At 45.0% G+C, this 25520-nt stretch overlaps 1 protein-coding gene and 1 long non-coding RNA gene across 4 annotated transcripts in view; one reads left to right on the top strand and one right to left on the bottom strand.

Annotated features, from left to right (window-relative positions):
• Positions 1 to 19311, top strand: part of IHH (Indian hedgehog signaling molecule) — a 146893-nt gene extending 127582 nt beyond the window's left edge. The window contains exon 3 of the mRNA XM_068245998.1: positions 13833 to 19311. Coding sequence (XP_068102099.1) covers positions 13833 to 14500 — 668 coding nt within the window. The 3' untranslated portion in view covers positions 14501 to 19311. The remainder of the gene's footprint in view (positions 1 to 13832) is intronic.
• Positions 1 to 25520, bottom strand: part of LOC137525142 (uncharacterized) — a 435287-nt gene that overhangs the window by 247182 nt on the left and 162585 nt on the right. The gene's annotated exons all lie outside the window — the stretch shown is intronic.

The following is a 25520-nucleotide window of genomic DNA, read 5'->3' as shown; positions in this document are numbered from 1 at the left end:
ATAAAATGGGCGTAAGGGATTGCCGCTAGTACAATATTTGTAAAATGACAGGTATTCTACTACTTAATTCCAATAGTAAAATATCAGTAATCTTTACCAATCTTTAACCCTACTAAGAACTCCCTCAATCGATGCCTAACCCTAAGACCTCCCTCTTCTGATGACTAACCCTAAGACCTCCCTCTACTGATGCCTAACCCTAAGACCTCCCTCTACCGATGCCTAACCCTAAGACCTCACTCTACCGATGCCTAACCCTAAGACCTCACTCTACCGATGTCTAATCCTAAGACCTTTCTCTACCGATGCCTAACCCCAAGACCTCCCTCTACCGATGCCTAACCCTATGACCTCCCTCTACCGATGCCTAACCCTATGACCTCCCTCTACCGATGCCTAACCCTAAGACCTCCCTCTAGACAAGACAAATAACATTTATATCGCGCTTTTCTCCTGGCGGACTCAAAGCACCTACCGATGCCTAACCCAAAGACCTCCCACTACTGATGCCTAACCCTAAGACCTCCCTCTTCTGATGACTAACCCTACTAAGAACTCCCTCAATCTATGCCTAACCCTAAGACCTCCCTCTACCTATGCCTAACCCCAAGACCTCCCTCTTCTGATGACAAACCCTACTAAGACCTCCCTGTACCGATGCCTAACCCTAAGACCTCCCTCTACCGATGCCTAACCCCAAGACCTCCCTCTTCTGATGACTAACCCTACTAAGAACTCCCTCAATCGATGCCTAACCCTAAGACCTCCCTCTACCTATGCCTAACCCCAAGACCTCCCTCTTCTGATGACTAGCCCTAAGACCTCCCTCTACCGATGCCTAACCCTAAGACCTCACTCTACCGATGCCTAACCCTAAGACCTCACTCTACCGATGTCTAATCCTAAAACCTCCCTCTACCAATGCCTAACCCTATGACCTCCCTCTACCGATGCCTACCCCTAAGACCTCCCTCTACTGATGCCTAACCCTAAGACCTCCCTCTACTGATGCCTAACCCTAAGACCTCCCTCTAGACAAGACAAGACAAATAACATTTATATCGCGCTTTTCTCCTGGCGGACTCAAAGCGCCTACCGATGCCTGACCCAAAGACCTTCCTCTACCGATGACTAACACTAAGGCCTCCCTCTACCAATGCCTAATCCTCAGAACTCCCTCTACCGATGCCTAAACCTAAGACCTCCCTCTACCGATGCCTAAACCTAAGACCTCCCTCTACCTATGTCTAACAGTTAAACCTCCACCTTCATGCTCGCTATGTAATTTGCATATTCGAATGCCTCGGCACCCGCAATTCTATCGGGCGCCGAAATGTATCTTCTTTGCCGCAAATCACACTCATTATAAAAGCTGCCATTTGCATCAAAGATAAAGCCATGCGCCCAAATTTCCATTTTTTGCCACAAATCACAGCTCTTATAACAGGCATCTATGGCAGCGCCCTTTTTTCATTAAGGTCTCCTTTTTTTTTCTGGTTTCGCTGTCAGCACCTCTCCCGATAAAGAACACCGTTTCACACTCCAAGTTACCAAGCTCGAGCTGATTCCCATAGAGGCAACTAATGACCCCCTCTCCATATCTTCTGCCCGGCAGTACCATCTTCAGTCTGGCTCATTACTTGTTAGTCAGAGCCTTAACTGTATCTTTTTGGTGCTCTGTCAAATACCACTCTGTTAATTTGAAGTTTCCCATCAGGGAAACCCATCATCAATCTGAATCACTTAAGGGGAGCCCAGGGGCATAACTAGAGGGGAGTGGCCCCTGTGATCACAGGGCTCCCAGAGCTGTGGGGGGCCCCATCTACTACCCTTCCTTTCCTCTGATACAGGGGACTATACTTCAGATCAGGTGTTTCTGTGGCTACACTTGTTATGGGTGTGAAGGTCATGATGGCCACACTTGTTACTTGTTTTATGACCCTTGTGAGATGGGCCCCATGCAGTCTTGCCCCACCTACTTCTACATTGGCCTGATTCTTCATTGTATTTTGGCGAGTTTAGTAATTGCAACTCGATCACTCCCAGCAGTTCTCCCCTTGGGTCACAGGATCTGTAATAGTGCTGGTATCAGAAATGCGGTCCTACCAAAAAAGCATCTTGTGACTAGTGATGATGCTTGTCTAGCAGAACTCATGGAGAAGCATGTGATCAGTTTGGTCAGGTGATAGATATGTAAGTCTCTGATTTGCTAGTCATGATCACATGCTAAAGCAGCATATGATCACAGCAAATCAGAGCTTTGCAAATCTATCAGCTGATCAAACAGTCTCAGATAGCTGAGTCTTCAGGTATAGGGATGGTTATTCTCAGTTATTAAACTGGAACTTTGGGCAAAGATATAAAAATCAACTTGCTGAGACTTACCTTAGGCTTCCTTCAGACCCGGGTCCTGTTCTTCATCTCTTAAAGGTCCTTCACCCCCTGCTCCAGCAGTGAGATGTCTTGAGCTCAGATTCCAAAACGGCCATTAGTATCACCCCCCCCCCCCCATCCCCCCACACACCTACTTGGTACTCTACTTTTATGGGATGGCTCCTCCAATTGACCTGCAGGTCATCATCTTTACTACTGGCAGATGTGAAAAAAAAAAAGAAAAAGACAGCACCCACTGTCATTATCTGTTTTTTAATATATATACTAGTAGACCTAAGCCCGTTTAAAAACGAGCTCTAGGTCTGTCACCGCCTCCACCGCATGTCAACGTGCGCAGTAGCGCAAACGCATGGACCCAGGGACAAAGGAGGACGCAGGGACACTTGCATATTATTATATAGGATATGCACAGAAGGAGATACAGCTTGCCTTGCAGTTCGAAACAGCCATTATTTTCCCAAATGCAACAAGGTTCACAGAGAGGAAACCGTCATGGCCATGGTCTTGACATCACACTGTGGGAGGGGTTTCACCACAATATCAGCCACACAGCCCTCACATGATGATCTATTTGGGAAAAGGTAATGATTTCTCATTGGAAAGAGGTATCAGCTATTTATTAGGATGAAGTTCAATCCTGGGTTAAATTTCCTCTTTTAAATTCATATTATTTAAGGGTCTAGAGCAGGCACGAGCAAACTTGCCCCTCCAGCTGTTAAAGAACTACAAATTCCACAATGCATTTGCCTTTATGAGTCATGACTGTTGCTGTCAGATACCTGCAATGCATCGTGGGACTTATAGTTCCTCAACAGCTGGAGGGCCAAGTTTGCCCATGCCCGGTCTAGAGTAAATCCAAGTTTATTGAAGAATATTAAAATCATGATTGGTAGTTAGTCTATCGGCACTGGCAGGTTGATTGTAAATCTAGGTTAGATGATGTGCAAGGAAAGGTGCACTCCAGGAAATTACCGGCATGGCCGAAATCGATAGCTGACCTGCTTCCAGCAACTGGGAGGGGAGGACACAGGGCTGGGAGGTTAGGTGGGGACAGACACTGGAAGGAAGGGGAAGAATGAACAGGAGGACAAGGTAGAGAGAGAGAGAGAGACAGGAGAGGTGAGAGGGGAGGGCTGGCCCGCACCCAGCTGACTCCTGCCAGACTGCTCCCTGCTGTGGTTACTTGCAGCATCCTAAACCCACATCCCCAGACCACAGGGAACACATAGCCCAGCCCAGCAAAACAAGACGGATATTAAAAATAATCACAGTTAGGACCTTGGAAAAGTTCAAAACGACCCGATCACCTATATTTAAACCAAAAGCAAACAGGGGGTTTGAGGCGAAGAGACGTGTGTGCCGGAGGGGGGCACAGGGGGGCCTCCGACCCCAAACAGCACCATTTACTTGCCAGAGCTGGATGGCTTGTTTCACCAGCATGTAAAGTGCAGCAGAGAGTTCCCCCCCTTTCCCATCCCAACCAAAGCTGATCAATCTGATTGGTCCACAGGAAATCTGGCCATCCAATTTTGGTTATTCACACTTGGTAGAAATAAATAGTACCGTTAAAGTGGACCTGAACTCTTGCACAGGACAAAAGGAAAACATAAAGAACTGCACCCTGTTTGTATTTAGAGAGTGTAGCCTGTCTAATTCCCCCTCATCTGTGACTAATCACCAGTGTAATTTGATCTCTTAGTTGTGTCAGCTAACCGCCACTGCAGAGAGCTAATTGGTAAACACAGGATGTTAACAATATGTCTGCTTCCATGAAAGCAGGAAGTAGAAACACTGCAGATTTATTGCAGGATTTGTATCAGCTGTAACAAAGAAATGTTTTTCTTTAAATATCATTTATATATTTAAATATTATTATGCTGTTGTGTATCTTTTAGAGCAGAGAGGAAGTTCTAAGTTCAGGTCCGTTTTAAGGTGGCCATACTTCTATACATGGCCACCAGATTTTTTGCGTTTTTGAAGCAAATTTTCTTTAAAAGCCATTCAGTTCTGGGTCAGAGTGCACTTACTGTTTGTCTGCACACACAAAAATCACAACTCGAACTCGCGAAACAAAACAAAAACCGCAAATCACTCTAAAAATGCCAGGAATCGCTTAACAAAATCCCTTGCAAAAGCATTTATGCTTTGTAGAATGAACCAGGCCTTTAAGCTGATGTCTGCTAAAAAGGGAAACCCCAGGTAAGAGGGATATGAAGGCTGCCATATTTCTTTCCTTTTAAACAATGCAAATTGCCTGGCTTTTCTGCTGATCCTCTGCCTCTAATCATTTTAGCCATAGACCCCAAACAAGCATGCAGAAGATCAAGAAGGTGTTTCTGATAAAAATCTGACCAGATTAGCTGCATGCTTGTTTTAGGTGTGTGATTTAGACACTACTGATGCCAGAAAGATCAGCAAGACTGCCAGGAAACAGAGCTCCCTCTCTGTTCTATAAGATAAGCAACAGTTTAATAACCTTTAAGGTGTGTACACACGCACCACCAGAGGAAACGACAGGTCCGCCAGACCCTCCCTCTGGGCAGTCTTTTAGCCGACAGTAGTGCGTGTGTACGCACTGTCGGCGAACTGATAAGGCTGTTTCCGAATGATCCTCTCAGCGGGAGGGTCCGGCGGACCCGTTGTTGCCAGCGGTAGTGCGTGTGTACGCGCTGGCGGCAGACTGGTAAGGCTGTTTCTGAATGATCCGCTCAGCGGGAGGGTCCGGCGGACCCGTCGTTGCTGGCGGTGGTGCGTGTGTACGCGCTGTCGGCAGTCTGGTAAGGCTGTTTCTGAACGATCCGCTCAGCGGGAGGGTCCGGCGGACCCGTGGTTGCCGGCGGTAGTGCGTGTGTACGCGCTGTCGGCAGTCTGGTAAGGCTGTTTCTGAACGATCCGCTCAGCGGGAGGGTCCGGCGGACCCGTCGTTGCTGGCGGTGGTGCGTGTGTACGCGCTGTCGGCAGTCTGGTAAGGCTGTTTCTGAACGATCCGCTCAGCGGGAGGGTCCGGCGGACCCGTCGTTGCCGGCGGTGGTGCGTGTGTACGCACCTTTAGGCTACGGTCACAGTGGGGCATTATTGTCCTGCGTTAATCGAGTGTTGTAACACAGTTTACCACACTGCAATGTTCACAGTAGGACGTTAAAGTCGCATTGTAAATGTTGTGTTATGGTAAGGCACTGCTGCAGTGCGGTACCTCTAAATGCAGGCGTTACCAGGTACAGGGAAGCATACTTTTCATTGCCTGTATGCTCCACTGTATCTACTGTATGCGACGGTAACGCAGCAGTAATGTGCGTTACCACCTTTTTTTGCTTTGCATTGTAATGCTGTGTTGCGACTTTGACCTTGCATCACAACACACCGTCCCACTGTGACCCTAGCCTGAAAGAAAACCATTTCTTTGTTACAGCTGATACAAATCCACCAATAAATCTGCAGTGTGTCTACTGCCTGCTTTCATCCTGTGTTTACAAATGAGTTGCTCTGCCGAGGCAGCCAGCTGACACAGCGGAGGAATCAAATTATAGTAGTGAATAATCACAGATGAGGGGGAATTAGACAGGCTAAACTCTATAAATACATACAGGGAGCATTTCTCTGTGTTTTCCTTCTGTCCTGTGCAAGAGTTCAGGACCACTATCGAGAAAATCGTAAAATTTAAAATACATGTAAACATATACAAATAAGAAGTATGTTTCTTCCAGAGTAAAATGAGCCATAAATTACTTTTCTCCTATGTTGCCGTCACTTACAGTAGGTAGTAGAAATCGGACAGAACCAACAGGCTTTGGACTATCCCATCTCCTCATGGGCGATTTATACAAAGATGCTGGCCAGCCTCCCTGCTCGCTGCACACTTTTTGTTGGCAGTTGGACAGAGCAACTGCCATTCACTAAGTGCTTTTGAAACTAAATAAAACCATGAGAATCCGCCATAAGGAGATGGGCTAGTCCAAAACCTGTCAGTTCTGTCAGATTTCTACTACCGACTGTGACAGCAACATAGAAGACAGCAGCATAGGAGAAAAGTAATTTACGGCTCATTTTATTCTGGAAGAAACATACTTCTTATTTGTATGTGCTTACATGAATTATACATTTTGTGATGATCGCGATAATGGTCCTTAAAGAGAAAATAAATATGGCAGCCTCCATAGCTTTGCACCTCGGGTTCACTTTAAGCTGCAGTGTCTGCTGATAAACATTGTTAAAAACTTTCAGGGGTTTACTTTATGAAACTAACACCAATCTAACACTCTTGCCTTGCAGCGCTAGAATTCCAGGCTCAATATACCAATCAGACACTATCTGCATAGAGATGGTATATTTGCCTCATCCATGTGTGGGATCCCGCTTGGTATTCCTATATATATATATATACAGTATAGTAACAACCCCTAGCTTTGTACTTCTCAGCTCTAAGATTCCCCTTGTAGTTGCAGCGCTGGGCAGAGAGCTGCCCTCAGAACTGACGCCACCAGCTCAGCAGTGAGCCCAGCAGTGGCAGAGCCTGAGCTCCTGGCATACGTATGCCCCCTGTGCTCACATGACTCACTGATGGCCACTTTGGTGAGAAGGTGTAGCCGGGCCAGGCCCCTGGCACCGTGCCTCCCCACAGCGCAGTCACATCCCTGCCCAGCTCAATATTTGCTTTATCTCCTTGTTTACGCACCTAATTTTTATTTGTGGTTTGTGGGATGCGGGCAGCGTCCATTCTTAGGACGGATGTGCCGGGTGAGCACACAGGGCTAATGATGGACTATTTACTCTGTCCCATCTCTGTCCTCTCTCTCCGGGGCTTCGACGACAACATTTTATTTTTGGGAAAGCCTAAATACGTTACTTTTTTAGTCAACTTGTTTGGCACGAGAGGCAAGCCAGTAAAAAGAGACTAAAATAAAACCCTCAAAAAAAATAAATCTAATCCTGCTGGGAAAAGGGTTTTTTTTTCTTTACATAAAAAAAGCTAGTTCCAGGCAATACTTCTAGTTCTAGAGAGAGAAAAGTTTAGACTTGCCTTTAAAATTTTAAAAAACACCTGAGTTTTCTTTGAAAGGGAAATTCGAAGTGAGAAGTATGTGGAGGCTCCCATATTTGTTTCCTTTTAAACAATACCAGTTTCCTGGCAGCCCTGCTGATCTATTTGGCTAGAGTAGTGTTTGAATCACACCAGAAACAAGCATGCAGCTAATCTTGTCAGATCTGACAATATTGTCACAAACATCTGCTGCATGCTTTTTCAGGGTCTATGGCTAAAAGCATTAGAGGCAGAGGATCAGCAGGATAGCCATGTAACTGGTATTGCTCAAAGCTAAATAAATACGGCGTCCTCCATATAACTATCACTTCAGGTGTCCTTTAAAGGAAACCTGAGATGGCAGGAAAAAAAAGTTAGATGGCTAAGAAGAGGGAAGCCTCTGGATACTGCAGAGGTTTCCTGTGTCCTCCTTGACCCCACTGCCCAAGACCCCCCTTTAGTTTGGGTCCCCGCTTCACTTTGTGCATGTCCACAAAATCAAGACATCCCCCAATAGTATGGTAAGCCCTTGCAGGAATTTCGAGCATGCTCGCAATATAAGCCCTACCCCGAAAGTAAGCCCTAGCGTTAGTAAGGAGAAAAAGTATGGCAAATTGTTTTCTTTCCCCCAGCTCCATCCTGCTGTGTCCCCGAACTTGGGCCCATGGGGAAGAAGTATAGCAATTTGTGTTTCTGCTGTAGCCCATGGTCTCGCGGGCAGGACCATGGCTACGTCATTTGGCCAATCACCGTGTTCGCTGCTTCTCATCGAGTGCAGTGATTGGCCCAATAACAGCCATTGTCCCGCTTGCAAGACCATCGGCTCCAGTAGAAAACACAAGTTGTCATACTTCTTCCCCATGGGCTGAAGTTATGGGACACAGCAGGATGGAGCTGGGGGAAAAGAAGAATATGCAGGGAGACATAGGAGTACACCAGGAGGACATGGAGAAAATAAGGTTACACAGGAGGACAGGGGATAGAGGAGGACTCAGATACAGAGGGGGACACCAGGAGGACAATAAATGTACAAGGGGGAGACGGGCACACAAGAAGGGGATCCAGCAGAGGAAGAGGCGGCACAGTGGGGAAGGCAGGAGGACACACAGCATAGGAACTTGTGTGTTTATAGAAATATAAGACATCCCTGAAAATAAGCCCTTGCACAGGTGCAGTATGGCCTCACTTGTACACGGTGGGCACCACGGCCACAACAACATATCTGAAAAGCTCTTGTTGGATATGTTCAGAGTGTTTATGTGTGGCAATGTTAGGGACATGGAAGACATGGGAAGCCCCTAGACTATCCTGAGGCTTCTCTCTACCTAGGTAATTTTTTTTATGCCGCCTTGGGTTCACTTTACATTCATCTGGATGCATTGTGTGCATTTATTACAAACATTATGTCAACTTGCTTAACTTCTTTTTTGTTCATATAAAATACTTTCTCACCACAGTGATCCTAAGTAATTGTCAACTGGACATATCATAGTTGCTGTCAGTTACTGTTAGTACTAGTGTGGAAGAAATTAACTATTTTTCCTGCTTCGTGCATCTAATTACACATGCAGGAGGAGGAAATTGTGTGGGCTGTCTGCACAGATTTTAGGTTTCAATAACAATGCATTTTGTTACAGTCATTTTTGTTTTGCAAAATGTATAGCTGGCTGCACATGGAAAGGTCATTTAATGACATAAATCAGCTCTAATAAATGTTTATAACTTTTTTTCTACGCAAAAGTGATGTTGGAAGCATGGCGGATACACTGAGGAAGGCAATTGCTGCGTACAGAACCACTGACTTCCTGTCCCCCATGAGAGAATGAAAACATGAATTAGAAAACCTGTAAATGACATAAAGATAGGCTAGATTCACAATTGTGCGTTGCAGCGTAATGACCACATTGTAACAAGGCTATCCGCACTGCAATGCACCACCTATACGACGTTTACAGTGCAGCGGGTGTGGTGTGTAATAACAGCGTGCGGCATGGTAATGGTACCGCAAAACACGCGCATTAACACTGTATGCTTCACTGTATGCGACACAATGCAGGGGTAATGTGCGGCAGCTCCTTCCCATTGCGTTCCTGCTGTTACAGGGAATGCAACGCCCACTGTGAACTGCAAACAGAAATTTGGCATGCCCTTATTATCGCTTATCATATCTGTAAATTCATTGAGTTTATTAACTGAGGCCATCTTGTGGCAAAATAATAAAACTACATCTACATACATTTTTTTATTAAAAACACAAACAATTATTTTCAAAATTAACTGTTTACCTCCCACACTCCCAAAAATACCCAAATAAAATTTGTAATAAAAAAAAAAAAATTAAATAAAAAAACAAAACATTAATAGTTATCTAAGGGTCTGAACTTTTGAATATGCATGTCAAGAGGGTATATTACTATTATTTTTTAAACTATAAGCTTGTAAATAGTGATGGACGCAAAACTGCAAAAAAACGCAACTTTATTTCCAAATAAAATATTGGCGCCATACATTTTGATTGGGACATAATTTAAATGGTATAATAACCAGGACAAATGGGCAAATAAAATATGTGGGTTAATTACGGTAGCATGTATTATTTTAAAGCAATACTGCCCGAAAATTGAGAAATAATGAATGTTTTCCATTTTTTCTTAATATTCCCGTTAAAATGCATTTAGAAAAAAATAATTCTTAAGAAAATGTACCACCCAAAAGGGGCATACAGACATGCGACTAAAGTCGTTGGTAACGAACGACTAACGATCGTTTATAACGACGATCGTTACAAAATAACCGCTAACGATCGTTAAGGGTAACGATCAGCGACTGAAGTCGTTGCAAACTGGAAATCCGTCCTGGCGGATTTTTTGTAACGACGATCGTTAGCAAAAGTACGTGTGTATGCTGATCGTTACAAAAACGATCGTTCGTTAAGTACCGTACATGCGCAGACAGAGAGAGAGAGACAGAGAGATGTATATAGATATATGTATATAGATATATATATATGTATATATAGATGTAGATAGATGTATAGAGATATATATGTATATATATATATATATATGTATCTATAGATGTACATAGATGTGTGTGTATATATATATATATATATATATATATATATATATATATAGATCTGTACGCAACTTCCTCTTTCCTACTGGCCATTAACAATGACGTTCGTTCCGGGTTCATTGATCTGAATAACGTTTAGCATAATAGATGCGCTGCATCATACGTTCGTCACTTCCGCATCGTTCGTTCGGAAACGATCTGATCGTTTGCCACTTTCAACACCTCTTTACTAACGACCTTTTCATTTCTCTCCTTAATTGATCGTTCGTCGTTGCTTACGAACGATCGTTATCGCATGTCTGTACGTAGCTAAAGAAAGCCTAATTGGTGGAGGAAAAAACAAGATATAGATCAATTCATTGTGATAAGTAGTTATAACGTTATTGGCAACTGAATGGGAGGTGAAAAGTGCTCGGATGCAGAAGGTGAAAAACGACTGAAGACTGAAGTGGTTAAGTTCATTTTTACACAAGTCTGCTTTAAAGCCCAGTTCCCAAAGTAATAAAGTACTGTAATTTAGTTTTGGACAGCATGGTAATGGACTGACAAATCTCTGGGATTCTTACTACTGTCATGCCTCCTCATGTCCAGACAGGATGTGAAATTTCTCCAAGAGTTAAGGAGGCCACTAACTATCCAATTTCTAGCGAAAAACCTTCCAAGCGATCAAATAATCATGATCGGGAGAAAAATCGTTCACTACACCATCAATGAACCAATCTTTACTTCCAATCTATCACAACTAAAAACAAAATTCAAATTTTGGTATGATGAAAATCCATTCGGACGACTATTTTTATAATCATTCATAATCGATTGTGCCCATCAGCAGGGATTATTTACAACCAATCCAATCAGAATTTCTGATCGCTCAAACGATTTTTCGCTAGACATTGGACAGTTAGTGGCCAACTTTACAGAGAGCACCAAATAAATACATTCATTTTTGTAGCCTTGACTAAGAGTTCTGGACTAATTTCTACTTGCGGTTTCTGGCTCCCTGTCCCTGGGACTACCAGTTTCCACATTCAGATGAGAAAGCTTTGTGGAGGTCACCGGAAGTGATGAGGATACACATACCTCCCAACTTTTTGAGATAAGAAAGAGGGATACTGTAAGACACACCCATGCCACACCCCCTAGCCACGCCCCCAATACAACCCTCGCCATGCATATCACAAAGAATTCAGAAGCAAAAGATGTAGTGTAATCAGTGAAAAACCATACTGGTCCTTTCTATCATCATTAGTTTTTCTTCATTTTAATATTTGAAAATAAGAAACTTATCAATTTAAAGTGGACCCAAATTAAAAATACAAGATTTCAGAAATAAAATCTATTTTCTAAATTATAATAATAAATAGCAGCCTTTTTTCAGCTGCATGATGACAAATATAAAATATTTTACATTTATTGGAGGAACCCCTCCCTTTCTTTCATATTGCCAGGATTTTTCCTGCAAACTGCTGGAGGAGATAAAAAAACAAAAACAAAACACAGGCTGCTACTGATGATGTCACAGGGGAGGTAGCTGATGACAAACACACCCATGATCTAAAACCTTCTACTAAACTCAGAAGTAATGGCTGCCCCCTGTATAACCCTAGTTATGAAAAGAGAAGGGTGAAAAGCATGCACTGAAATGCTCACAGGATTAAAGGAGTGTTTATTGATCTTTGTATGTGTCAGAGTGAACTAAATATTTTGAATAAAAAAAATGTTTGGTTTGGGTCCGCTTTAAATCATGGCAATAAAGTATAGATTCCGCTAAACACATTTTTCAGTAGATAAAATACATATATTTACACAGATCTGCACATGAGTCCTGAAAGAGGGACACGTGAGGAAGAAAGAGAGACAGAGGGATTCACTTCCCAAAGAGGGACTGTCCCTCCGAAAGAGGGACTGTTGGGAGCTACATGGCAAATTAGCACCCCTTATCCATTTTTATACTAAGGCTAGGTTCACATTGGCCATTGCATTGTGTTCCCTGTGTCAGCAACACAACGGAAGAGGACACTTGTGCCGCACTTTATTGCCTACAGAGAAGCAAACAGTCAATGAAAAGTATGGTATGCTTCACTGTCACTGTTAATAGGCATGTTTTGCGGTAATGCGCGGCATACAGTGCGATGCTGCACCCAGTTATACCCCAACACACCAGGGCACCGTGAACATCACATAGACGGTGCATTGTAGTGCAGCAAGCCGCATTACAATGCAGCCATTAAACCACACCACAATGCACCACTATGAACGTAGCCCAAGGCTGGATCCACACTATAAGCACTTTTCTGAATGCTTGTGATGGCTGAGAGCTTTTTAATAATCACTCCCATTCACTTTCATTAAAATCACGGTAAAAATCACGTAAAAATTGCGGCGATTGCGCAAATTGCATATGCAGCGTTTTTTAATGTGATTTTTACCGTGATTTTAATGAAAGTGAATTGGAGTGATTTTTAGAAAGCTCTCAGCAATCACAAGCACTCAGAAAAACGCTTATAGTGTGGATCTAGCCTAAATCTATTAAAATAGGGACCTGATCAGTTAGGGCTTGTTCCCACTACATGTGCTTCAGCATGCTTTAGCGCTAAGTAACCACATAGTGTGGAGCATGCGCAGACACAGTCATTGCATAGATAGTGCTGTCCGATGTTGGCCACTTGTGCAATGCACAGCAGTGTTTTCTGAGAGAGAGCCCGCATTCTTGGTTTGTGTCATTGAATGGGGTCAGGGCTCAACAGAGAGGGTTACTTTTGTCTTGAAGGATACCCAAGGTGACATGATGAGATGGACAAGTGTATGTACAGTACGCAGCATACAAATAACTTGGCTGTGTTCCTTTTGTTCTTTTTTTTGCCTGAAATAGTTAATATTCAGGGATGCAAGTGACAGTTTCTCTCCTTATTTAGGACTTAACTGGACTATAGCATAACCCTCAGAGATAAGAAATTACAACAATAAAACACTTTCCTTGCTGAGAACAGTTTTTGATAACATAAGATAGATTAAAAAAAAAAAAGTTCAATATTTCAGATATTTTAGGTTCTGGGACACTGCATGACTGTGTCAGCATACGAGACAATACAACATCAAACATTCTTTTCAATTCAATTCAATTAGCTGATACACAGAAAAAAAAAAAGCTGCATAATTCTAAAAAAAAGTCATTTTTTTTTTTAGGAGTAGGAGGATCAATACAATTGTTTATCTCATTAGTTAATTTTCACATTGGGTTTCCTTTAAGTGTCAGCAACAATTTTCACTTAGCATATAATATCACTGTTTTATGTTTTTATGGTTAATTCAATATTTATCTTTTATCATTTCTCCTTTCCAGAGCATTCGGCTGCTGCGAAGACTGGAGGCTGCTTTCCAGGAACAGCGAAGGTCACCTTGGAGTCTGGTGAGAAGACCTCTGTTGCAGATCTCCGCCCTGGCACCCGAATCCTGGCTATGGACAGTTATGGCCGCCCCACCTACAGTGACTTTCTGACCTTTTTAGACCAAGACCCCAGAGCAGAGAATCTATTCCGGGTAATTGAGACGACAGATCCACCTCGAAGACTTTCCCTAACTCCGACACATCTCATCTTCGTGGCGGACAATTTTACCACGCCAGCTTCTGAGTACCAAGCGGTCTTTGCCAGCCACGTGAGACCTGGCCAGTACATTTTGGTATCTGGAGCTCCGGGTCTTGTACCAGCTAGAGTAACCCGGGTGAGAATGCAGCAGGAACGTGGCATCTATGCCCCTCTCACTCAACATGGGACAATACTGGTGGATGATGTCGTAGTTTCCTGCTTTGCCCTGGTACAAAAACAGAATCTGGCACAATTAGCTTTTTGGCCTTTACGGGTACTGTATAATCTAGGGGTTATGGTGGGCAACGAGTCATCTCAACAGCTGGGAATTCACTGGTACGGCCAGTTCCTGTATCAGTTGGGTCAAATGGTCCTCAACCAGAAAGAATTTTACCCAGTGGAACGTTTGCAACTGGAAAGCTGAACAGATCACGTAGATCCAAAATGTAAAAAAAAAAAATATTACAGCCATGGAGTCATAATCTGGCTCCATGTAAAATGTTGGCCAACGGGAAAGGAATATGAAGAGCTCTATTTAATTAGGATGCTATATCCTTCATGAGGGAGATTGTAGAAATTCTCTACTAAACTCAGTTTTGTTGACCAAACACTCAAGAAGCACCTCAACAATGCCTAGACATCTCTGCACTTTCACCAGATTATGGTGTCTATCTTGTCTTGTAATATGGACCCAATCAACCTAACGGTACCATAACTGCAACCAAAGAGAAAACATTTTCAACAACGACGGACAATCAGAGTCAAGAAGATATTTAAATCAAGCCTTAGACTGTTGGATATCTGCTACTAAGTCATCCATTTTCAGTTTGCTGGTTTACGGCAAAGCCAGACTGTACAGCAGTTAATGGATACTTGATGTATGTGGTCTGCATGTAGAACCTCGAATGAACTGAGCGGTCTGGTCTGCTTATGTTTAAATTTCCACGGTACTAACCAAAGGAGGAACTGACACCCCAAATGTTTGCCCACAGCAAGGAGATGAAACCAAGACTGTATACCTAAACTACGACGTCTGGTATCTACATACATTCCAACACCATTAGATATGTCCGTTTAGGAACTAAGGGGAAGGGATGAAGGCTATAGAAAGCACCCGCGGTTCAAAGTAAAGGGCAAGGCTTCTAGATATAACAGGCGTGTCTTGGTACATATAATACAAACTCTGTCATTTAACATCAGGGTAGTAAACTCTCAGAAGTGTTTAAAGAATGATCAGTGATCCTTATTAAAAACTCTGATGAACTGATGATTTTTAAAACAAAACAACAAAAAAAAAAAAACAGATTAGTAACACTGTAATATTATTAAGTACTCAGCGCCCCTCGAGTCTTGCATCGATTTCTCGATGGCACAGGGACACCGACCCGGCAGACTTCCGGGTCCAGCGTCCCCTGCTCTCTGGCGCATTCCTCCCTGATTATGTCCCATTGGGAGGGGCGTGGCTTCAGTCCTGGGACGAGAGTTATGGTATTTTAAAGCCTGGACTCCCCATCATTAAGGGCTGTTGCATCATCCTGTGCAGACACAGCCTGCTCCCAAGCTGTTCCCAGTTTGAGCCTGACCTCACTGCCTGACCGTTTGGCCTTGCAGTCAGTCCCTGGCCAGTCTGCCCTGAGTTAGTTTGTTTACCAGTCCCTGATCTGTCTAATCCTTGCCTGTCTGTCCCTGGTTAAGGTAGCCATACACTGGTCAATAGCCAACTGGATCGACCAACAGATGGATCCCTCTCTGATCTAATCTGATCAGCAAGGGAACTATTGGCTGCCCTTACACTGCACACAGATTTTGAATCGACTTCAGCATGAAATCGATTCAAAACCTTTGGAGCCGCCGCCTGCCTCGCCACCCCCAGGCTTCCCCCGATTCGGGCTCCCCTGGCTAGCAGCAATAATGTCACCTGTCCGCTGGTGCAAGTCCCCGGGTTCTGCTGTCACTTCTTCCGGTGTCTTCCTGTGTCCTCTTCACTTCCTGTCCTGTTTGAACTTCAGCTTGTCACAGGCCGGGGCAGGAAGTGAAGAGCGAAGCATTTCATTTCGATGCGGAGCGCCATCATAGCAGCAATGCCATGCTGCTTGCCCAGCGTAAGGGTAATTCAGGGCGAATTACATCTCCCTCCGAGTTGCTGCAATTCAGAGGGGGAATAGTATGTAATGCAGCCGGGAAGTTTGGCAGCTGCAGGGAGAGCCGTCATTCGTCTCGCCCCGAGCCAAACTAACCCGGCGCCGAAACAACATGTACACAGTGAAGAGGACATGAAGAAGGCTAGCCAGAGGAAGTGACAGCGCGGACCCGGAGACTCCTGCGGGCGGACAGGTGATATAATTGCTGCTGTGAGGTGCATCCGACCCGCCAACGGTCAAGTGAAATTTTCCGTCTGGACCGACTGAATTGATTGGTCAACGTTTGTGTTAACAATTTTACAGCATATTCAATCACAGTGATCGAATCTGCTGTTTATCGACAGGAAGTTGTACTAGTGTATGGGTATCTTTACCCTGCCGTATCCTAGTCCGTTATTCTGTCCTAGCCCTGCCAGTTCCTTCTCACCAGTCCTGTCATTTGTCTACCCATCATGTATGTGTCACTACCCGTCTGCCCTGTCCGCCAGCCTGGCCCTGTCAGTACAGCTCCGTCCATGCAGCCCTGTCAATACCGTCCTGTCATACGGCTCCGTCGGTACAGCCCTGTCTATATGGCCCTGTCAGTACAGTCCAGTCTGTTTACTTCAGGTTGTCTCAGGCTGCACACTTCAGTACTCCGGTACTTACCCAGCTAGTCCCAGTTCAGCGTGCTCTATTCAGCCAGTCCCTTCCTGTTTGCCATATCCCAGTGATAGGCAAACTTGGCTCTCCAAGGAACTACAAGTCCCACAATGTCATGATTCATAAAGGCAAATGCATTGTGGGACTTGTAGTTCCTTAACAGCTGGAGAGCCAAGTTTGCCTATCATTGCATCCAGTCCATCCCATTCAGCCCTTCCTGTCCAGCCACACTCGTCCTTCCTGTTCAGTCCATCCCGTTCAGCCCAGCCTATCCTTCCCGTCCAGTTCAGTTATGTTGGTCAGTTAGTCCTGTCTGTACTCCTTCCCACATCGGCAAGCCACTTCTTTTGTTCTTCTCGTCAATGGTGCGGTAGTCCTAGGGGTCGTGACCTGGCAAGCACGAGGCAGCAAAACAGTCCGCCACCCATTAGGGGTGACAGCCCATCATCCCTTGCAGGGTGCCCTGGTGAATACCGTGCTCACTTAGATTCCACACCCTGGGACTGCTTGCACTTGTAACCAGTGATGAGATCAATAGAACTCTGACTAACACATTCTACATGAAGTTAAAAGTGAATGGCATACTTTGCATTGGGTAATTCATCTTCATCATCTTGTAAACCCTACTAAGCATAACAGCAGTGTGCTAGTGCTAACTAGTTCACCTGTGCCCTGCATTACTTACTGCTCCCCCCCCCCCCCTATCTTCCATAGCTTGTGGGGTGTGTAGCCTTCTCTTCCCTGATCTGCAAAAAAGAATATAAAGGTGTCCATACATCTACCCATGCTGAGACTTGATGGACTAGATGAAAATCAGTGCCCCAACAAGTATGCCCGATCGGTGATTTGATCGATTCTCGGTGGAATTTGGTCGAATGCATTGATCAGACATGGTGAAAAGATCTCAGAAGAAAGTGGTCTATCGCTTGTGCAGCGGTATCTGCGTTCCATATCGTGACAGACCCCCAGCTGCAGTGTAAACTGTCCCATGCACCACTGCCATGACTACCGGTCACATCCTCCGTCACCCCATGTGGCACCAGGCACTTTGTGTGACGCCCCAGGTGGTGACCGCAGAGGAGGCTGGGAGTCGCAGCGGCGGGACAGTTGAGATTTTACACCAGGAGGACACCAGAGGGACATTTATGCTTGGGGACAGCCAGGCAGGTGATGGCGGCGGCACTAGGCCGATTTCAAATACATTTCGGAGGCAGATCTTTCTCTGATTACATTCAATCAGAGAGAGATCTGTCTCTTGGTCGATTGGCCCATACATCTTCTGATGTATGGGTACCTTAAAGTGTACCAGAGACTTCGTAAATGAAAGAATTGATACTTATCCGGTGCTTCCTCCTGCCCCATAAACACGTCCCACGCACTCCTCCCGCAGTCTGTTGTTCAGCCGCGATCAGCCCCGGTAAATGGCTCAGTTGGGTCCAGTCTGGGTCTTCTGTGCATGTGCGGACCTTACCATGCATGCGCAGTAGACCCGGACTGACGCCATTTACCGGGGCTGATCGTGGCTGAGCGGCAGACTGCGGTAGGATGGATTGGGACTCAGACATGTTTATGAGACAGGTGGAAGCACCGGGTAAGTATCAATTCTTTCATTTACAAAGTCTGTGATTTACTTTAAGAAATCCGCAGGACAAGTATGTCAGATAGAAGAGTAGCAATGTTTGTTTGTTTTTTAGAAGAAAGTCAGCACAAGAACAGCTTCTGTAGTTCTCTAATGACATTTGTACATCAGTCAGTTTAGCCATGCAGCTTGGGAGATTAACTTGTTCACCTGTAATTTATGTACCTAAAAACAGTGAGGGGTTCTAACATGGCTCCCATCCCCCACCACGGCAGGGTCAAACAGCTCTCCTTTCCCCACCCCAGGAGCGTCAGACAGCTCCCCTCACCCCACCACGGCAGGGTCAGACAGCTCCCCTCACCCCACCCGGGAGCATCGGACAGCTCCCCTCCACCCACCAGGGCAGCGCCAGACAGCTCCCCTCCCCCCTTCATGGCAGGGTCAAACAGCTCCCCACTCCAGGAGCGTCAGACAGCTCCCTGCCCCCCACCATGGCAGCGTCAGACAGCTCCCCTCCCCCATTACAGCAGGGTCAGATAGCTCCTCTCTGCCCACATCGGGAGCGTCAGACTGCTCCCCGCCCCCCTCTCTCAGCCATATTTATTTTATTATATAACTGTATTATAGGTGTATAAATGTTTTCTGTTTATATATAAATATATAAAAAGCTAGTAATATTATATTTCTGCCAGTACATAAGAAAAGGAAGGTTGTGAAGGTTACGGTGGTTACAGTAAGTAAGGAAGTGGCGGTTACTTAGAAGCTGATTGGATTGGATGGTTGGGGGTGACGGGTGATGCCTACCCCTGCAGGTAGAGGTTGGATTTAAGCACATTTCAGCTCAGGTCTTCCAATAAAATTCATTCTAATGTATTTGTGTTTTGTGCATCTCTTTATTGCGTCAGGAAATTTTGGTGAACATACATCTGCAAACTAACGGGTGACTTTCACCCACAGAGTACTCCAGCCACACCTCATGATGTCAAGCCATACTGCCTGCTCATCCCTTTACAGTGTACCTGAGGCGGTCCGGGGGGGTGTATCGGCAGATGAGACACAGAGGCATGTTCCCTGCTGCGACTGTTGCCAATTTCGAGGGGAAGGGAGGAGAGGTAGTGCTTGCTTAAACGCCCACTGGGGGCATTCCTGCAGGCCTTCACCAGCTGTCTCTCCACAGATGCTCCCCCTGGCCATTCCCCCGCCTCCCTGCACACTACTCTATATTAGACACACAGAGCAACCAGGGGCGTAGCAATAGTCATAGCAACCATAGCAGCTGCATTGGGGTCCTGGGGGCTCAGGTGGTACTTGATGTATTCACCAACTTTCTTGTGTTCCTCCACCCTATGATTTTATCTAAGTGCCCATGAACTATATGCAATGTAGATCACATGAGAATGCAAATCTCCCAGTTAACTCATATCCATAGGGCAGAAGTAGGTGGCATTTCTCAAGAATGCCTACATTGTATGGCCCCATGAAAGCTTTGCTATGGGGCCTCATAATGTCTAGCTACGCCACTGAGAGCAGCTCTTCCAGCTTCGTGTGCCCAGGGACCACAGGATTGAAAGTGAGACCTAGCAGGCCACAAGAGTGGCAGGGATAGAGGCCCCTGAGCTGGCTGCTGACCCTCCCCCAATCACCTCCCAGCTTAACAGACTCTGCAGAGTCCCTGGGGAGCAACAGTTAAGATGGGGGAGGGACAACTTGGGGGCCCCTACAGGCTCTAGGGGCCTGGGGCAATTGCCCATTTTTTCCTATGGTAGCTCCGGCCCTGATGTGAAGTAAATCTCTGTTGGCTTTACATATTGGTACATCTCTCAAGACCACATTTTTGGAAACAATAACTCTAAGCACTATGTTTGGACATAAGGTATCCATATAGATTCTTGTATACCCACCTCAGGTTCACTTTAAATACCAACACATAAAAAATTCTACAGGTTTTTAGATGCAGTTTAAACACTGAACCTGCATAAGGCTTGATGCCCACTTGCGATTGCAAAATCACTCAAAACGCTGAGAGTGATTTTGCATCTTAAAACAGAGCGAGTCTGGAGCGATTGAGAAGGAAGCTATTTTGGACCATCGCTATCCTGTATTAAATGGCTCTGAAAAAGCTGCAGGTTCCAAATTTGCAATTTCAGCAAATTGCATTCGCTCTGTGGGCTCTCCATTGACCTTAATTAGCCTAGCCTAGCGGCTAAAAGTGCTGTAGTGGGCTATAGCCCTTACCTAGATGTGTCGTATTTATAGGGAACCCGAGATGGGAGTGATATGGAGGCTACCATATTTATTTCCTTGTAAACTATGCCAGTTGCCTGGTTGTCCTGTTGATCTTCTGACATACGTAGTGTCTGAGTCAAATCCCTGGAACAAGCATATGGCTAATGCAGTAAAACCTGAATCAGCCAAGTCAAAGTACCTGGTTTGCATATGCTTGTTCAGGGTCTATGGGTAAATGAATTAGAGACACAGGATCAGGAGGACTGCCAGGCAACTGGTATCATTTAAAATGAAATAAAAATGGCAGCCTCCATATCCCTCTCACCTCAGTTCCCTTTAAAGGATACCCGAAGCGACATGTGACATGATGAGATAGACGTGTATGTACAGTGCCAAGCACACAAATAACTAGGCTGTGTTCCTTTTTTCTTTCTCTGCCGGAAAGAGTTAAATATCAGGTATGTAAATGGCTGACTCAGTCCTGACTCAGACAGGAAGTGACTACAGTGTGACCCTCACTGATAAGAAATTCCCCTTTTTATCTCTTTCTTGCTCTCAGAAGTCATTTCTGCTAGGAAAGTGTTTTATAGTTGGAATTTCTTATCAGTGAGGGTCACACTGTAGTCACTTCCTGTCTGAGTCAGGACTGAGTCAGCCACTTACATACCCGATATTTAAAGGGGAACTGAAGAGAGAGGTATATGGAGGCTGTCATGTTTATTTCCTTTTAGACAATACCAGTTGCCTGGCAGCCCTGCTGATCCTCTGCCTCTAATACTATTAGCCATAGCCCCTGAACAAGCATGCAGCAGATCAGGTGTTTCAGTGGTTCAGACTTATAAGTCTGATCTGACAAGACTAGCTGCATGCTTGTTTCTGGTTTTAATCAGATACTACTGCAGAGAAATAGACCAGCAGGGCTGCCAGGCAACTGGTATTGATTAAAAGGAAATAAACATGACAGCCTCCATATACCTCTCTCTTCAGTTCCCCTTTAACTCTTTCAGGCAGAGAAAGAAAAAAGGAACACAGCATAGTTATTTGTGGGCTAGGCACTGTATATACACGTCTATCTTATGTCACATGTCACTTTGGGTATCCTTTAAATCAAGGATTTGGCATCCCTGCGTTCAAGTTTTTTTCAACAAAAACTTAGCGGCAAAGAGTATCTGAAACAAGTGTTACTTAGAAGCACAAGCTCTACAGCTAATATCGTTTTCTAGTGACTCAAGTGGACTAGCTTTTCTCTTCTTTTATTTTTTTTGGGTCATAAGGAGGACACACACATTTGAGGTTGGCTTCACAGTGCAGTTTGGGGTAGCGGTGCAATGCGGGTCACACGCTGCACTGGCAAAAACAGGCCTTATGGGGATTATCGCATTAGTACGCGATAATCCCCGTCTGGCTGAGATCCAAAAAGAAAGTGACACTCGTTTGCGGTCACTTTCTGTTTTGATTATATGGAAGTGCACAGAAGTGCATTGTAACAAGTTTCCGCACATGTGCCCCGCTTCGCGGCCACCAACTTTTTTCTTAAAAAACTGCATCGCCATAGACTTACATGACTTTTGGTCCGCCGCCGATTGCCGCAGGAGCCACACGGTTATGTATATGTTATAGAACATAGGACAAAGTTATACAAGGCAAACGGTACAAGATACATGATCATGTGATTTGGGCTGGTTAGGTAAGCGCAGTAATACAAGTACAGGCTGTCATAGGAAAGTAGCACATGATCCTGTAGATTACACTAGGGATGGGAAGACCTTGCCAGAGGCTTACAATCTAGGGTGGGTGGGGGGGGGGGGGTGGGGGGGGAGTGTCACACGGCCGGCTGTACACACACCTGATTTTCAGATGAGGCGGACATTATCGGCCGCCTTCCCCGACTTAAAGAGAATCTGTACTCTCAAATTCTTACAATGAAAAGCATACCATTCTATTCATTATGTTCTCCTGGGCCCCTCTTTGTCGTTTCCGTAGCTCCCCGCCACGACCGTGGCTTTTAATCGCCAGTTTTAGGCAGTGTTTACAAACAAAAAACATGGCCGCTAACCAGGAAGTGATGTTTGTATATATCTCATGTTACAGTATACTACAAGTTTTTATTACATGATTATCTGCACTCCAGTCTGGGATTCTCACAGTTCTCAGCATGAGACAGGCAGATCCCTTCCCCCTCAGAGAGCTCTGTCTGTGAGGAGTAAACAAAGCACACAGAGCCTGCAGGGGGCGTGCAGGGGGTGTGTATAACTTCTTCCTATCACAACAGAGACAGCACATTCCTCCCTGGCTCGACAAAGAAAAGAAGATTGGATATATTACAGAGACAGTGCATCTAGAAAAGGCTGCAGTAATCCAGACCACATTAGAACAGGTATAAGAACTTATAGGATACAAGAAATAAGGCTGAAAATTTTGTTACAGAGACTCTTTAAGTCAGGTTGTGTGTACGAGGCTTAAAGGGTACCTGCAACCTGCAATGTTAAAAAAATTATATACATACCTGGGGCTTCCCCAAGTCCCATTCTGGCTCATCAATCCCTCACCGTCCTCCTGAGCCACCTCGACCCACCGGTAGGTGGTCCGGTATTTCCCCCAGTCAGGAGCAAGTCGGCGCAGTCCGGCCACACGTGCTTCCCTATCACGCTACAGGAGCATGATAAGGAGCGCATGCTCAGTCGAGCCATGCATGTGCAGTTCCCCTCAACTGGCTGAATTACCGGCCCGCATAGAGAAGGATCCAGGCGGCCCAGGAGGTCGGCAAGGAACCAATGAGCCTAAATGGGGCTGGAGGAAGCATGTATATATTTTTCTTTTTTTTACATCTCAGGTTTACTTTGAGTCAGACACTTTGATCTGAAGGAGCTAACGCTTATCTGCCAACAGTGCCTTCTACCCACAGCCAGTTTTTCCATGGCGGACATTGGATTGGACGTTTGGAGTAAAAAGCGAATGTACTACAGTCTGACATAGGACTGGAAAGGGTTTAAGAGGTGACTGCAGGCTTTTACCTAGAGTTCCTCTTTAAGCTGCAATCACAAAGCAGTTATTGGTACAGAGGTTGTTATGATAAGATTGCCGAAGTTTCTTCATCAGGAAGTCGGCGAGGTTCTCAGGCAACAATGTGTTAGCAAGCCGCTTTCAAGCTCATCCAAGAGAAATGTTTCTCTGCTAAATGTGCTTCAGAAATTGTTTATTTTCAGGAGGAAAGCTTATCCCCGTCCGCATCGCTTTACTTAAACAGCAATGTGTGTTTGTAAAAGAATGCGCAGAGGACTGCAATAGTGGGAATTCCGCACAGAAATCTAACCGGCTACACACCTCATGTCACATGCCACTGTCCTCACCTGCCACTGACAAAACAAGGAGGACTGTGAGAAGGACAACGCTGCCCCCTAGTGGTGATTTATCATACTGCCCAAGTGCACTACAATTAGTTAAAGGGAACCTTAACTGAGAGGGATATGATCTTTCCTTTTAAAAAATACCAGTTGCTTGGCAGTCCTGCTGATCTCTTTGGCTGTAGTAGTGGCTGAATCACACACCTGTAACAAGCATGCAGCTAATCCAGTCTGAGTTCAGTCAGAGCACCTGATCTGCATGCTTGTTGAAGGGCTGTGGATGAAAGTATTAGAGACACAGGATCAGCAGGAGAGTCAGGCAACTGGTATTATTTTAAAAGGAAACATCCATATCCTTCTCAGTTTAGGTTCCTTATAAGCCTGATCACACCATGCATCTCAGCACTGTCTCTAGTCTATGCAGTGCACAGTTGCTTTATCACTAATGATATGTCCTCTGAAGAACTCTGAGAACCTCCTGAGAAAATAAAGATGGTTGTGTTAGAACCTGCTTCTATATCACCTTGCTTCGACACCAGTAACTTCTTACAGTTACGTCTCACAGACTGTGAGATCACTTGACTCTCCACACCGCAAGCAGGAGATAGACTTTCTCAGGCTTCTTCAATGTTTACGTTATTTATTCAAGTAACAGAAATACAGATAGATACAGTTTATCATCTCCTGGCCAAGCAGACTTCCATGTTGCGTTACAGCTGCGTGAGTACCTTCCTGCTGAAGGTACCCAGGTCTTCTTGTATCTACTCTATGTTACATCTAGACTACCTATGTACAGCATACATTATATCAGATTACAGAAAGGAAGCACATACTTAGAGGTCCCAGTCAGCCTTGCGAGCTATTGCAAAAGTAAAGAGCAGAATGAGCTCCCATAGCTCCCTCAGCCTTTAATACTGACTAGGAAAGAGTTAAATATGACATCATCTTCGCCACCCCCTAGATCAGACTATTGGTGGACCCACTCGTGGTGTCATCATACACACCTACTTGATTAATAATCAATGAGGCTCCTGACCTATATGCAGGAATGTGAATATTTACATAACATGGCTGATGTTTATTGTTCTAGTGGCGGTACATGCCCAGGTCAGGGAGACCTGCGGCCTTGTACTAGAACAGCTTCTTGGTATGTTCTAGTTCTGCTGACAGAACTGCAGATTTTCTCTCTCAGAGAAAATCCCCTTGAAGGGCCGATGTGCACTCCAAGCCTTTTTGACTAACTCAGTCCAAATAACTGAGGCCTACTTAAATTATAACAATCCCCCCTAAAAAGGCTTGATCCGCAGATCCCCACTTCTGAACCTAACCGTACCTGGTTTCTTTCCTTTATGTTTCACTTTTCGATGTTCGTGCTCACACAACTTCTCTGCTCTAGGCGGTTACCCCTGGAAGAGAGAGAGCAAGACCTCTTGGTCTTCCTGTAACCAGGCTCTCTGTGGAGGCCCTACTTCTAAGTCCCTCGATACCACATGCTCAGCATTTGCGTCACTT

The sequence above is a fragment of the Hyperolius riggenbachi genome, chromosome 7 (assembly GCF_040937935.1).
Source record: "Hyperolius riggenbachi isolate aHypRig1 chromosome 7, aHypRig1.pri, whole genome shotgun sequence".
In the NCBI taxonomy this organism is placed as follows: Eukaryota; Metazoa; Chordata; class Amphibia; order Anura; family Hyperoliidae; genus Hyperolius; species Hyperolius riggenbachi.
The sequence above is the reverse complement of the archived record's forward strand: the minus strand, read 5'-3'. Positions and strand labels throughout refer to the sequence as shown.